Genomic DNA, 12,950 nt, shown 5'->3' with positions numbered 1-12,950 from the left:
GTGTAACATTTGGTGTTTGATTTGTTTTGTTTTTTGCATAGGCCAAAATGCTTAACCTTTTACCTATTTTTTTGAATATCAGTACAGACACAAGCGCTCATATACACGCGCATACACTCATCCCTATGAACGCACACACGCACACCCTATCCCTATGAGCACCTCTGAAAGACTGAGCCGACATATCATCTTGAGATTTACTAGGTCACCGTAGGCGCCTCGTCGTTGGCGGGAACGTTTCCTTTCACTGAATGCGCATATTCTGAAATAAATCCAGGAATAAATGCGAGCAACAGGATTTGAACCCTGGTGGGCAGGGGATATCACAGTCTCTCTAACTATCCAACCACAGGTTGGTTCGCATTTACCTAAAAATTTACAGGTAGCATTTGGATGTGACTATGAGTGCGTCAAAATTTTGTTGGGATATTTGTGACATTTCAAGAACCATTTTCCGCGTGCAGGAGCAACGTGCCGATTCCAAAGTAGTAATATCATATTTTAGTGATTCCGAAGTAAGGCTGCGTTCGGTTTCTCTTCACTCCTTTAACTCCGCTTTCGGAACAGATCACATTTTAGCCTAATTTGCCGGAGCTGCCAAAACCCAGCTCCCCCAACTCCGCGAAGTGGGGAAGTTCCGAATAGGGCCTAAGTATCATATTTTTAGTTATTCTTTTCTTGAAATATATTTTATTTTTATTCTTAAGTAATATCGCTGTTGCCGTGAGTACAAGGAAACACCGCCGCGTCCGAGTTCCTACCACTTTTCTACTCCGCCAACACGCCAATCAACGGACCGACCACGACCAGTCTCTCTCTCCCGTCTGGTTTTCAGTCTAGGACTCCACCTGGCCGGCCCCCCTTTCCCGTGCGCCCCCCCACGAAAATCCTGGACGATGCCTATATAGGGAAAAAAGAGGACCCCGATTTCGCCTCGCACTTCCTCTCCAAATCCCTCTCCTCCTCCGATCCTGCTCCCACCGCGGCAGATTCCCGGCGGCAGCGGCACCCCACCCCACCCTCCTCCTATACATAGACGGTATCCTCCTCTCTGCGGAGGCGCGTCTGACCTCGCTATATTTTCCGTGAGCCCATTCTGTTCTGCCTCGCGCGCCCGCCCGCCCGCCCATCCGTGCCACCACCACCATCCGTTAACGGTTGTTGGGCCGCGCCTTCGGTGCCGAGGAGAGAGAGAGAGAGGACGAGGGGTGGCCAGGAGGAGTAGGAGGAGGAGGAGCAACGGCCTCCGCGCGCCACCGGCGAGAGCGAGCGAGGGAGGAGGAGGGGCGGTTGGTTGATTGATCGATCGGTCAAGGGTAATATGATGGCGTTCAGGGGGCAGAGGCCGGCGCCGTCCGAGGAGATGTGCGACGCGGCGGCGGCCGTGGTGGCCGCGCGGCAGGGCATGGAGCAGCCGCTCACGGCCGTCGCCGAGGCCTTCGAGGAGCTGGCGCGCGGGATGGAGGCCGACGGCGGCGAGCTCCGCCTCGCGCCCTTCGGCGACACCTGCGCCCTCGTCTCCGTCCTCTTCAGCTCCCTCGGCATCGCCTTCAAGTTCGCCGAGAGCGAGTACGTCACCAAGGTAAACCCAACCGATCTCGCCTGTTTTTCCCCTCCGGTAATCCGGAGCTCCTTCGATCTCTCGAGATTCCACATGGCTATGAGATAGAAAAATCGTACTACATGCATAATAATCGTACAAACGAAACGAATCTCTGTTTTGCGTTTGACTTTGGTAAAAAATTGTACTCCCGTCCTGCCATGGCATCTTTGCAGCGTCGCTCGCAATTGATCGAATATTCTTCCTACAATTGTTTTCATCGCGATTAGAAAGTAACCACGCAAACTTGGGGAGGCTTTCAGGATTCCCCAACAAGATTGTTTGCAAGAAAGAAACTGCAATCGACGATCGTTTTTATTCTCTTTTTGTTCGGCCACGACCGCGACCTGTAGCAGAAAGAAAGAAAGAAAGAAATGTAACCCAACTTGCCCGGGTGAACCGTCCAGGTGAACGACCTCATCGGGGCATCAAAGGAGTACGCGACGCTGAACGACATCCTGGACAAGGACGTCGAGAACGACTCCGTGAAGAAGCAGGGCAGCCATTCCCGGAACCTGCGCCGGGTGCGGCTCGGCCTCGGCCTCATCAAGGCCCTCTTCGAGCAGTTCCTCGCAACCGAGTACGTTTCTTCCTTCACTCATTCATTCATTCGTTCCAGCAGAGCACAGATTTGTCGCTTGCCCTCCTCTGCTGGCAGCAGCAAAAAATGCTTTGTGCAGCAATCAATGGTGGTTCATCAGTTGCTGATAAAATCATCATTGATTCCGCCAACATACGGACGGACGACAGCTGACACTCTCTCTGGCGTCTAATTTTTCAGGGGCGGCTCGTTGTATGATGCTGCGACGACGGCCTACGGCCAGGTTTGCGCCCCGTTCCATAGCTGGGCGATCCGGAAGGCGGTCGGTGCCGGGATGTACACTCTCCCCAGCAGAGAGCAGTTGATAATGAGGTTGAACGAAACTGGTAAGCAAATGATTTGACATCCATCACCATCAGTAATACCCACCTTAAACTTATTCAGTGATAGTTCAATGCTTTCATCAGATGATATATGTTTGATTGATAGGTCAATAACGAAATTCTGTCAACAACCTTGACTTGTTTAGGGATGTTGGTAGACCAATAATGAAATTCTGTCTCTGTGTGCTTGCAGATTGCTCTGTGCAGAAGGAGATGAGGAGATACATTGATGCATCTAGTCCCATTATAGAATACATCGATAACCTGTTCCTCTCCAGGAACATTGTCCTAGATTGGTGAACTGAATCGAGGATCATGCTTGCAGCTCTGCACAGGAGCTGTTAATGATGTCATTGTTTTATTGTTTTTCTCTCGTAGCTTTCTAGCCTTGGTGGGGCGGTGAATGCTCTCCCTTCGCACTGTCTCTTGTACTGTACGATTATATCAAAGTAATTCTAAACGAAGAGGCGGTTCTAGTATGATCATGATATTCTTATGCTTCCTATTACACGCCCGGTCAACTTGTTGATCAGAAAGGAAACGAGAGCATGGAGTCCTGAAAGAAGAGTAGTTTTTGGTAACAATTGTACATGCATGTTATGGTTGACTTCGTACTTGTACAAGAGAAAACAGGAGCCTAATTGTTTAGCGGGATTGTCAAAATGCATGAACAAAAAGTTCGAATGGCATCTGGTCGAGATCCGTCTGATCGACTGAGGAAACTAGCCGCCGCCGCCGCCGCCAAGAGATCCAACTTTTCCGGCGCCATCTTCCGGACGCTCCCCTCCACCGGCGACCTCTTGGTTGTCGGTGGTGAGGATGTCGCCGGATCCTGCGCGTGCGGATCGTTTTAGACGTAGCTTCTAGGGCCCTAGTAGCTTAGGTTTTTAGACCGTTCGACGTTCGAGCGGGGATGGTGGACTTGTGTCCTCAGGCTCCGCCATTGCGACGGCATGTGCTCCAGCTTCGGCACGGAGTTTGGAAGGTAGTCCAGAAGCGAATGCAGATTGTGGTTTGCATCGACAACATCTGGAAGACGGAGCGTGTGCTAAGTTCATGGTTGATGGATGGTAGGTATGGCTTCCTCCTTCGGCGTCTTAGTCATGGTGGGGTGACAGATTTGGAGTTCGATGGCACGTCCAGGTTGTTGCGCCGGACTGGTTCGTTCAATGACAATGGCTTCACCTTTGGTGAGCCACCTTGGAGATTCACAAAGCTGCATATCAGTGATGGAGCGGCATCGAGCTCAGATAGAAGGTGATCTGTCATTTTCTTTTCCTTTGGTAGCTGCTGTGGTGGTGCCGGAGGCAGGTGACGGGCGTTGGTGTAAAGCTCAGAGACGTTGTGTTGTCTTTTCACTTTTGTAATGTCGGTCTCTACGTGACTTATACTTTGATTTTTACGATATGAATGAGACATGTTTTACCATGCAAAAAAAACGCAAGAACAAAAAGAAGTTGGAGTGAAAACCAATATGAATTTGAATTAAAAGGCTTTTGATGCCATAGTCCATAGCAAAAACAACCGGTCATATGCTGGGTTGTGATGAAAAGTATTCCAAAAAAAAGAAACTCTACAAAGAAGATTCCTCATAACTAGAGGACGTGGTACTCTTCAAGGCGGTTAAGTCAAAGCAAAAGGTCAACTTACGAATGATTCATTAAAGGAGCACCTTGCTAAGGAGACCAAGGCTTGAATACCACTTTAATCGATAAGAGGAGGTGAATAGACTAGTGAGCCAAAAATGGACACTTCTCTTAAATTTTAGATTTTTTTTGTCAACTTTAGGTTTTTCTAACATTCTATCAAGCACCCAGACATGCAATTTTGCTAGAGTATAGGCAACAGAAAGAAAGTAATACATGCCAATATAATCCTGCTAGAGTATAAGCAGCGGAAAGTAAATACATGCAAGTGAAAGTAAACAAGTAGAGTTAGAGATACACAAACAAGGGTTGGCTCGGTAAAGATTTTTCATGTGGTGGATAGTTGACACTATCTTACATCCATGTTGATGGAGGCTTTGACTCAAGAAGGGTCTAAGATTATAAGGGTTTCGATTGTGAGATTCTAGGAAGGAATGGTCCACAAAGGACTATCACCAACGAAGGGTTCACTAAGGAGCAACCGGCCTATTTCACAATGAAGTACGCCCACGAAGGACTAGCCTCACTAGGGTAGGTATTCACAAAGTAGACGATCTTTGTGCCCTTCCAAACTTATTGAGTCCTTCATCAGTGGCACCTAGCCGATCTAGGAGGTGCGTATCCTCCAAAAGTAACAAGATAGAGATTACTTGATGATGAATCCCTTGCTTTCGTGCTTCAAAAGATAAACTCCTAAACACGCAAACTCTCTCAAGATGGCTTTTGAATTGGATAGGAAAGAGCAGAAAGCAAGAGGAGATTATATCTCAAAGGATTGACCTGGATGGTTGGAGTAGAAAGCCCTTGAAATCAGCATAAGGAGGTGAAGTTCTCTCTCAGAACATATGATGTGAGTGAAGTTTGCTTTGAGTGAACAGGCGGGGGCATAAATAGGAGGGGCTAGAACTCTAATTGTTACCAACTTTATTACACGGCTCAGAAGCTCCTACGTGAATAAAGGAGACAACTTTCTGACGTTTTAGAAGGTCCGACCAAAGATCATTCGTAGGCTTTGAGAGGTACACTTCTGCAATGGCACACACTTTGGTTTTCTCCTCAAAAATTCCGACTAGCATGTCAAGAAAAGGTTTCTAGATGCTTCGATGATTCTAAATTAACATTTGGAAGCTCTGAATGGAAAGAGTTATGCAACAACTATATCTAGTGAAAAGTTCGGCGATTCCGACTGGAAGATCTTCGAAGCTCCGAAGTGAATGGAACTAGGTAGATATAGCGGAGGAATCTTTGAAGGAATTTGAGGATTTTGAAGTTTGGTCTTTAAGCACATGGAGAACTAAACTGATCACAACATCTTCATCCCATTTTGATAGTAATGTCATTGCCTATGGAGTCAATGTGATCTTGTACCACTAAAATGACGTCCTTAGACTTGGCCAACACTTGTCTTGATGCAATTTGCAGGGGTCACCTTTTATTCCTTTGTTGCACCCACAAGGAACTTTTCCTGAAATAATTTGTATGAGGCATTAGTTCCTTGAGATATGTTGACATTAATTACCAAAATCCACCAATGAAATTAGATGCACTTTCAAAGTCATAATTTCTAGGACAATGGTAGTGATATTTTGTGTTGGGATTTGACCCCTTCTTGCCAATGCAATTCAAAGAGCACTTGCAAACTTTACTTGAAGACAATCCAGAAATCTCCCCAACAACCAACAAAGACAAATTTCTTCACAGGTAAAAAATCTTCTTAAGCAGGCCTGGAAGCAAAAGCTTTTGGCGTCAAGAATTCAAACCTTTGCTTGGAGGCTATTAAGGAAACCTATCCCCAATGGGCTTAGAGCAGGCATGTACATAGTTCATATAAACTAAACTTGTTGCAGGCGTGGCCGATGATATGCTCATCTTCCTTGTATGTTTTTTTGCTAATGTAGCCTAGTTTTGTAGCCTTTGGTATTTTAAGGTTTGGTACCTTTGCATTCAATCATGACAATAGGACAATCATAATTCAACATTTACTTTTTATGAACCACCCCTACAACTATGTGGAAACTTATTTACTTTCTTATGGTGCCTTTGGAAGGCCGGAAAATGATCGTCTTTTCTACAGGAAAAATTCTCTCCCACTGGGTACATTAGATGGAGAATGCAATTACTGTCTGCAACACTTACTCTGATGAGCTGGACCAACCGCTTGATAGAAAATAAGCTCTAATGACTCTAACCCTGCTCTACGTACCCAATGTTGCTCTATTTCTACAGATCTTATTGTGAGGCCAAAGGTCTTTTTGGACACTTCTTGGAAGAGCTCCAAGGTCGTAGGAAGGTTGCACCTTCAAGCAATAAGATTAGGCCTTTATATTCAAATCCGTGATAAAGAAGTCTCATGTAGTATAATGGTTGAAGCCACAATGGATCAAACTTCTTCTCCGCTAGTGGCTGAAGCTGGAGCATTGCATCTAGTTGCAGTCATTGCTAGGAAGGTCAACATTCAGAGACCTACTTTTCATACGGACAACCTATCTTTGGTCAAAGTTGTTGCTGCCAAGGATAACAATCCTGCTCGTACTCGTTGGGACATTAGGGAGCACCTTCTTGCGTTCTTTTGCAACTCCACACAATTCAACCCCTTAATCTTTCATATCAAAAGGGATCTCAATGGAGTTGTGCACGACTATGCTCATCGGGTTCTAAACATAAGTGCGGAACCTGTTTCGTGCATCAAACTAGCTCATAGGCAAACCACTTGTCCAACTTTAGACGCATTCCCATAGTTGGTTTGTCCAAGTGTTGTTATTCATGTTGTAACTTGTACTTGATCTATCTTTGATTGAATTTGACGCCTCGTGCACCTCCCTCTTGTTAAAATAAATAAATAAACTAGTTGTTGAACACAAAATAGAAAGAAAAAAAAGCTAATCCTGCCCCTCTATATGGGGTAAAACAAAAATGACCTATGTGCACGTGTAAATACTTTTCTTAAGTGAAAACATTTAATTTTTATGAACCACCCATACAACTATGTGAAAACTTGTTTACTTTCTTACGGTGCCTTTGGAAGGCTAGAAAATGATCGTCTTTTCTACAGGAAAAGTTTCTCCCCCCACTAGGTACATTAGATGGAGAATGCAATCACTGCCTGCAACACTTACTCTGATGAGAAGGACTAACCACTTGATAGAAAATAACTCCAATGACTCTAACCGTGCTTTGCCTTCCCAACGCTGCTTTATTTCTATAGATCTTATTGTGAGGCCAAAGATCTTTTCAGATGCTTCTTGGAAGAGCTCCAAGGTCGTTGGAAGGTTGCACCTTCCAACAATAAGATTAGGCCTTTATATTCAAATTCATGATAAAGAAGTCTCATGCAGTATAATGGTTGAAGCCACAATGCCTCAAGCTTCTCCACCGCTTGTGGCTGAAGCTGGAGCATTGCATCTAGTTGTAGACTTGTAGTCATTGTTAGAGAACTCAACATTCAGAGGCCTACTTTTTTTTACAGACAACCTATCTTTGGCCAAATCTGTTGCCGTCAAGAATAACAATTCTGCTCGTACTCGTTGGGACATTAGGGAACACCTTCTTGCGTTCTTTTGAACCTCCACACAGTTCAACCCCTTAAGCTTTCCTATCAAAAGGGATCTCAATGGAGTTGTGCACGACTATGCTCATCGGGTTCTAAACATAAGCATGAAACCTGTTTCATGCATCAAACTAGCTCATAGACAAACCGCTTGTCCAACTTTAGCCGCATTCCCATAGTTGGTTTGCCCAGGTGTTGTTATTCATGTTGTAATTTGTACTTTGATCTTGGCGCCTCGTGAACCTCCCTCTTGTTACAAAAAAAATACTAGTTACTGAACGCAAAATAGAAAGAAAGAAAATATAATCCCTTCAATCTGAATTAATTGATGCAACCATACGGGGTAAAAATATAAGGGCATGTACAATGGTTGATAAGATAGTCTTATCTTAAGTCTTGCATGTGATTTAGAGATAACAAATTTTTTTGTCTACAATGGGTCATCTCTTAGCCTTATCTTCAATAGCTAGTAATTCCTAAAAATGTGGTGAGACATATTGTAATAAGAGATCACCTCTTGTCTTCTCTTAAATAAGAGAAGACAAGCCTTTTCTTATGTGTCCTCTCTCCTCCACCTCATCATCTATCCTACGTGGCACTTCTAAGATAGCACCATTGTACATGCCCTAATGGCCTATGTGCACCTGTAAAGCCTTCACTTAATCACTTAACTGAAAAACAAAAGGGAAGAGGGGGAAAAAAATCTTATCTCATCTTCTCCCACACAGAGCTTCCCCGCTCCGGGCTCTCCACGTGACCTCTCTCAGCTCTCGGTCAGCACCTCACATCCCCGCGCGCGCACAGTCGCGCAGAGCCACTGCCGCCTCCAGCTCCACCAGGCCGCATGTCTCTCCTCAGTTCACCCACGCCATTCGGTGCGGCCACCGCCGCCCGCCGTCGCCTCCCGCCCGCCGCCCCACTCCCGGGCCGCCGCGCCGCGCTGCACGTGGCGCTCGCGCGCCGGACCGGCGTCTCGTCCCGCACGCAGCGGCGCCTCGAGGAGCGCGGCGGCAAGAAGCGCCGCGGCGGCGTCGAGACGCCCGACGCCGACGAGGACACCGGCCCGGCGTGGGAGGGCGTGGAGTGGGAGGGGGAGCCGCTGGGGTTCGAGGTGTCGACGGAGCCCATGCCGTACCTGCCGGACCCGGAGAAGCCCGACTTCTGGGAGGGGCCCAACATGGAAGTCCTCGGCTTCTTCGTGCAGTACATGTGGGCCTTCGGCGTCTTCTTCTCTGTGAGCACCCTCTCCTCCTCCTCCTCCATTAGTTCTGTGACGTAGGATCTGTATAGTTTGATAGTTTCTCAAAGGAAAATATTCAGTTTTTCTTGAGATGTCGGCGCCAGAGAAATTTGGTTTGCAGTCGAATAGCTCTACTTTGAAATGTTTTCCACATAAGGAAGTGGAAGTCAGCATGAAGGAATCCCTTGAATTCGGCAAGCTGGGACTGGCATTAAAATTGCTTAGATCGCGAGTAATTATTTGCTAAATCATTATAATACTAGTTGCAAGCAGCGAGGGCTCCATGTTCATGTTGTAAACACTCTTTGTAGTACACTGAGCTACTGAATTATTTTCCTCATCTGAACCAAAAGAGTATATCCTTTCCAATGCCTAGAAGCTAGAACTCTACTGGTACTGTGCGTAGATTGGAGAAAACGTTGAACTCTCTACTGGTACTGTGTAGGGGCATCCGGGAGCTGTTACACATTCCTCATGAAGCTATTTATTTACATTTGCTGACTGTTTAACAAGAGATAATTTATCACTTCTTTATTACTCCCACCGTCCCATAATATAAGACCTTATTACATCCAATTTGTGAGTAAATTGGATGTAATAAGATCTTATATTATGGGACGGAGGGAGTAGATTACATTGCTATGTATACATTCCTGGTGTTTGATCATTGGCATTATGACAACTTAACCACCTATTGTTGCAGATGTCCACTCAATAAGTTTTTTTTTTTGAAAGATCTAGCAAAATGCTGGCTTGATTCGATTTAGCGGGAAGCAACGGAAGAACAACATGATGAAGATCCGAAGATCAAAGAAAAAAGAAAACGACAGCCCTATTAGCTGCCGAGCTACCATCACAGCCAACGCGACTACAAAGCAAAAAGGGCCTGTCCTAGGCTAAGCGTCACCGCCGCGTCACTTGACCAACGCCGGTATCCTCCGAAGACAGCAGCAGCTCCAACTAAGACTTTCTTTGTCAACGCACCATCCACCCTTGAAGCAGAGTGCAGGCAGATGGCAGAACTCGGTCGGTCCTAGAAAAAGCTTCGTCTTGGACTTATCAGCGATGGCGTACATTGCGCCTGGAGCTTCACCAAAAACAGCGGCGAGCACCGGAGGAGCGCCACATAGAACCTCCAAGCAGTGTCTCAAAAACGTGATGCTCCCAACAGAGGAACGACGTCGGAGACGCTGTCATCACGCCGATCCAACCGGACCTAGGCTTTCGCCCAGAGACACTACCAACCAAGCTCGAGGAAGATGCCGACACACCTCGGTGGCGCCTCCAAGGAGGAAAATGACACCCTCAGGCGCCATCGACACCGGCTCTTGTTGTGCAGGACTTTCGTCCGTATCGTCGCACACCTCCGCTCAAGCCCTACGGAGCTCGTCCATGTCGTCTCTCGCAGCACCTTGTTGTTGAAGCCGTGAAGGCATGGTCCACCTCCCCACGGCGAGCATGCAGAGGCCAGATCGGGCCCCGCATCCCGCATCTACCACGGCTGGAGCCTCCCTGCTCCAGCAAGCGTAGCCTTCCCAGATCCAGCGCAGCCCATCAGTGTCCTCGACGCCCTCCACTCGCCGCCCGGTGCAGTGCCGACGCCGCCCTCCGCGGTGCCCACCTCCGCGCCAGGCCAAGAGCAGCACGGGGTGGAACTCGGGCCCTCGAGGAGGCAGCGCGCCAGATCCGCGCCACTGCCACCGTCGGACCGCTCCCCAGCCCTACGCCGGCCAGATCTGCACCGGCCCTCATCCCCGCGCCCTCCTCCTCCTTTACTGCAACCCCTCTCGGCGCCCTCTTCCTCCACCTCGCCATCTCCCGGGCGCCGCACCAGATCCGCTCGCATGGACGCGCCGCTCGACGCCGCAAGCCGCGGAAACAGCCGCCCATCGCCCGACGAAGCCTCCCCCTGCAGCCAACCGTAGAGCGCCTCCGACCCGAGGAGATCCGTCGTCGGGCCGCGCCCCGCCGCGAAGCCGGCCGTCCCGCGCCGTCCTGGCGCCTCGCGGGGAGGGGAAGGGCCCCGCCGCCGCCGACGTACGCGCGGGCTTTGCCCGGCGCCGTCCCCTGGCGGCGGCGAGGGAGGGGGGCGGGGGTGGAGGGGGGCTGCGGCGGCGGGCTGGGGTTTTCGCCTGGCCGCTCGCGGGAGCGGACGAGCGAGCTGCGGACTTGGTAGAGATAACTCTCCATGTTATCCCATGCACTTAGATCATCACATTAATCCATCCATGTAACCATGTTAATTCCCATGCGATGGAACTGATTTTCCTTTTCATACCTGTGCAGTTGGTTGCTTGTGGCGTTGCCGTGGCTACATATAACGATGGGGCATCAGACTTCAGAGACACTCCTGCTTTCAAGGAATCAACCCAAGCCCAGGAGTTCCCGGAAGAGTCAGAATCATCGGGCGCCGATGTGTTTGAAGGTAATCCAACTGAGGTAGCACCAGCTCTTGAGTAGGACTGTCAAGGAGACATCGTGGAAAGAAATGAAGGCTCTCTCTTTGAGCTATAGGGCTCTGCAGTAGCCAGTAAACTTGTACAACATTCAGTGGAAACTTGAAAGCATAGTGTTAAGGAAATTGGCTGCCATGGTTTGGAAAAGAAAATTATCTGGTGATCACTATGTACTGAATTATCTCTTGAATAATCCTACGTCGAGATCAGAATATGTAAATGGTTAATTAGTGGTGATGAAATTCAGCTATGCTTCTATCTTTATTGTTGTTTTATTTTGATTTTGCTCCTCCAGTGGTTTGCTTAGATGTGTGTGTAAGAAGCAAACTTGTGTGATTTGACTGCTTCATGTCTATCTACCTACAAAAATGTATATTCTGAGCTTATATTATTTACATATCTCATTCTGCTCTGTACTGAACTTCCCTTGAATTGCTTTATGTTGAAAGTAGAAAATAATTTACCAACGGTTAGTTGTGATTCAATTCAACCAACGGTTAGTTGTGAATATTTTTAAACTGCAAGATTTGATAAGAAGCTTGAGACGGTCTTAGATTCAGCTTGCTCCTATTCCTAAGCCCAAAGGGGAGGCGCTGGCTGCTGTGGAGCGGGCTCAACCGCCGGATCCCCAACCAACCACAACCCCACGAGACGAGCGCCGGGACTGGAATTCCCACGGAGACAGGGAACCATAAAGCTATCAGGCAGAGCAGAGTGTACACCAACAAATCCTCTTCTTCCTCCCAGTCCCAGTCCCAGTACAGTTCTTCCGTAGCTTTAAGCGTTTCATGGCCCGAAAGCAAAATGACCTCCGAGGCCTTTGCGTCCGCGCTCACACGATGCATGGCTGCTGGTTGGCGGTTGCGCTGCACGAGAAAGCAGCAGCCAGCCAGCCAGCTACCGCGAGGCGGCGCGGCGCCCCTATATACGCACCACGCTGCATGATGCCTGCACACCCGCCATTCCCCGACGCGCATAGGTTCGTTCGGAGCTAGCAGGCGGCGGCTTCTCCCGTCGGCGCGCGCAGGATGATCCCGGAGGGCGCGGCGGAGCTGGTGTCCCTGCTGGCCCCCCTGCTCGTCGTCGTGGGCGTGGCCGCGGTGATCGCGTCGGCGTCGGCGGGCGGGGGCGCGCGCGAGGCGGAGGCGCAGGTGGAGGCTCGGGCGAGGGAGTGGGCGCGGTTCGTGTTCGGCTCCTCGGAGGACGCGGAGCTCGTCGATGGTGCCGGTGGCCGAGCGGACCCCCGGTGGCGCGTGGATGGGGTGAGCTAGTGGCCGTGCACGGCGCACGGTGCACGCACGCGCATGTCTCCTCCATTCTCGTCGGCTCGTGTGCGAGGCCAAACAGTACGGGGTACCGTATGGAGTAGATTGTTGCAACTTGCAAGCGTCGGTTCTCACCCTATGTTTGTTGCTAATTACTGATAGCAGATAAATTTTACTCCCTCCGTTCTTAAATATTTGTCTTTCTAGAGATTTCAATAAGTGACTACATACGGAGCAAAATGAGTGTACCTACACTCTAAAATATGTCTATA

General features: G+C 48.7%; 2 protein-coding genes across 2 annotated transcripts; both read left to right on the top strand.

Moving 5' to 3' along the window:
- Positions 1–918: 918 nt before the first annotated feature.
- LOC119294807 (ACD11 homolog protein-like) lies at positions 919–3,014 on the top strand. The gene is made up of 4 exons (XM_037573077.1): positions 919–1,582; positions 2,008–2,180; positions 2,382–2,527; positions 2,718–3,014. The coding sequence occupies exons 1-4, from the start codon at positions 1,322–1,324 to the stop codon at positions 2,822–2,824; spliced, it is 687 nt and encodes a 228-aa protein (XP_037428974.1). The 5' UTR covers positions 919–1,321; the 3' UTR covers positions 2,825–3,014.
- Positions 3,015–8,437: 5,423 nt separating this feature from the next.
- Positions 8,438–11,719, top strand: LOC119294806. Its single transcript, XM_037573076.1, has 2 exons — positions 8,438–8,951; positions 11,244–11,719. Exons 1-2 carry the CDS (start codon positions 8,562–8,564, stop codon positions 11,415–11,417), a joined length of 564 nt encoding a protein of 187 aa, XP_037428973.1. The 5' UTR covers positions 8,438–8,561; the 3' UTR covers positions 11,418–11,719.
- Positions 11,720–12,950: the final 1,231 nt, after the last annotated feature.

This window comes from Triticum dicoccoides, chromosome 4B (assembly GCF_002162155.2).
Source record: "Triticum dicoccoides isolate Atlit2015 ecotype Zavitan chromosome 4B, WEW_v2.0, whole genome shotgun sequence".
Classification (NCBI taxonomy): domain Eukaryota; kingdom Viridiplantae; phylum Streptophyta; class Magnoliopsida; order Poales; family Poaceae; genus Triticum; species Triticum dicoccoides.
This window is presented reverse-complemented; position numbering and strand designations above follow the sequence as displayed.

What these genes read in the sequence shown, in the direction of transcription:
- LOC119294807 (XM_037573077.1), top strand. Translation starts at nt 1,322, where the DNA reads ATGATGGCGTTCAGGGGGCAGAGGCCGGCGCCGTCCGAGGAGATGTGC. An exon ending in AGAGCGAGTACGTCACCAAG is followed by an intron (nt 1,583 to 2,007) that starts GTAAACCCAACC and finishes TGAACCGTCCAG; the next exon opens with GTGAACGACCTCATCGGGGC. An exon ending in GAGCAGTTCCTCGCAACCGA is followed by an intron (nt 2,181 to 2,381) that starts GTACGTTTCTTC and finishes CTAATTTTTCAG; the next exon opens with GGGCGGCTCGTTGTATGATG.
- LOC119294806 (XM_037573076.1), top strand. Translation starts at nt 8,562, where the DNA reads ATGTCTCTCCTCAGTTCACCCACGCCATTCGGTGCGGCCACCGCCGCC. An exon ending in CCTTCGGCGTCTTCTTCTCT is followed by an intron (nt 8,952 to 11,243) that starts GTGAGCACCCTC and finishes ATACCTGTGCAG; the next exon opens with TTGGTTGCTTGTGGCGTTGC.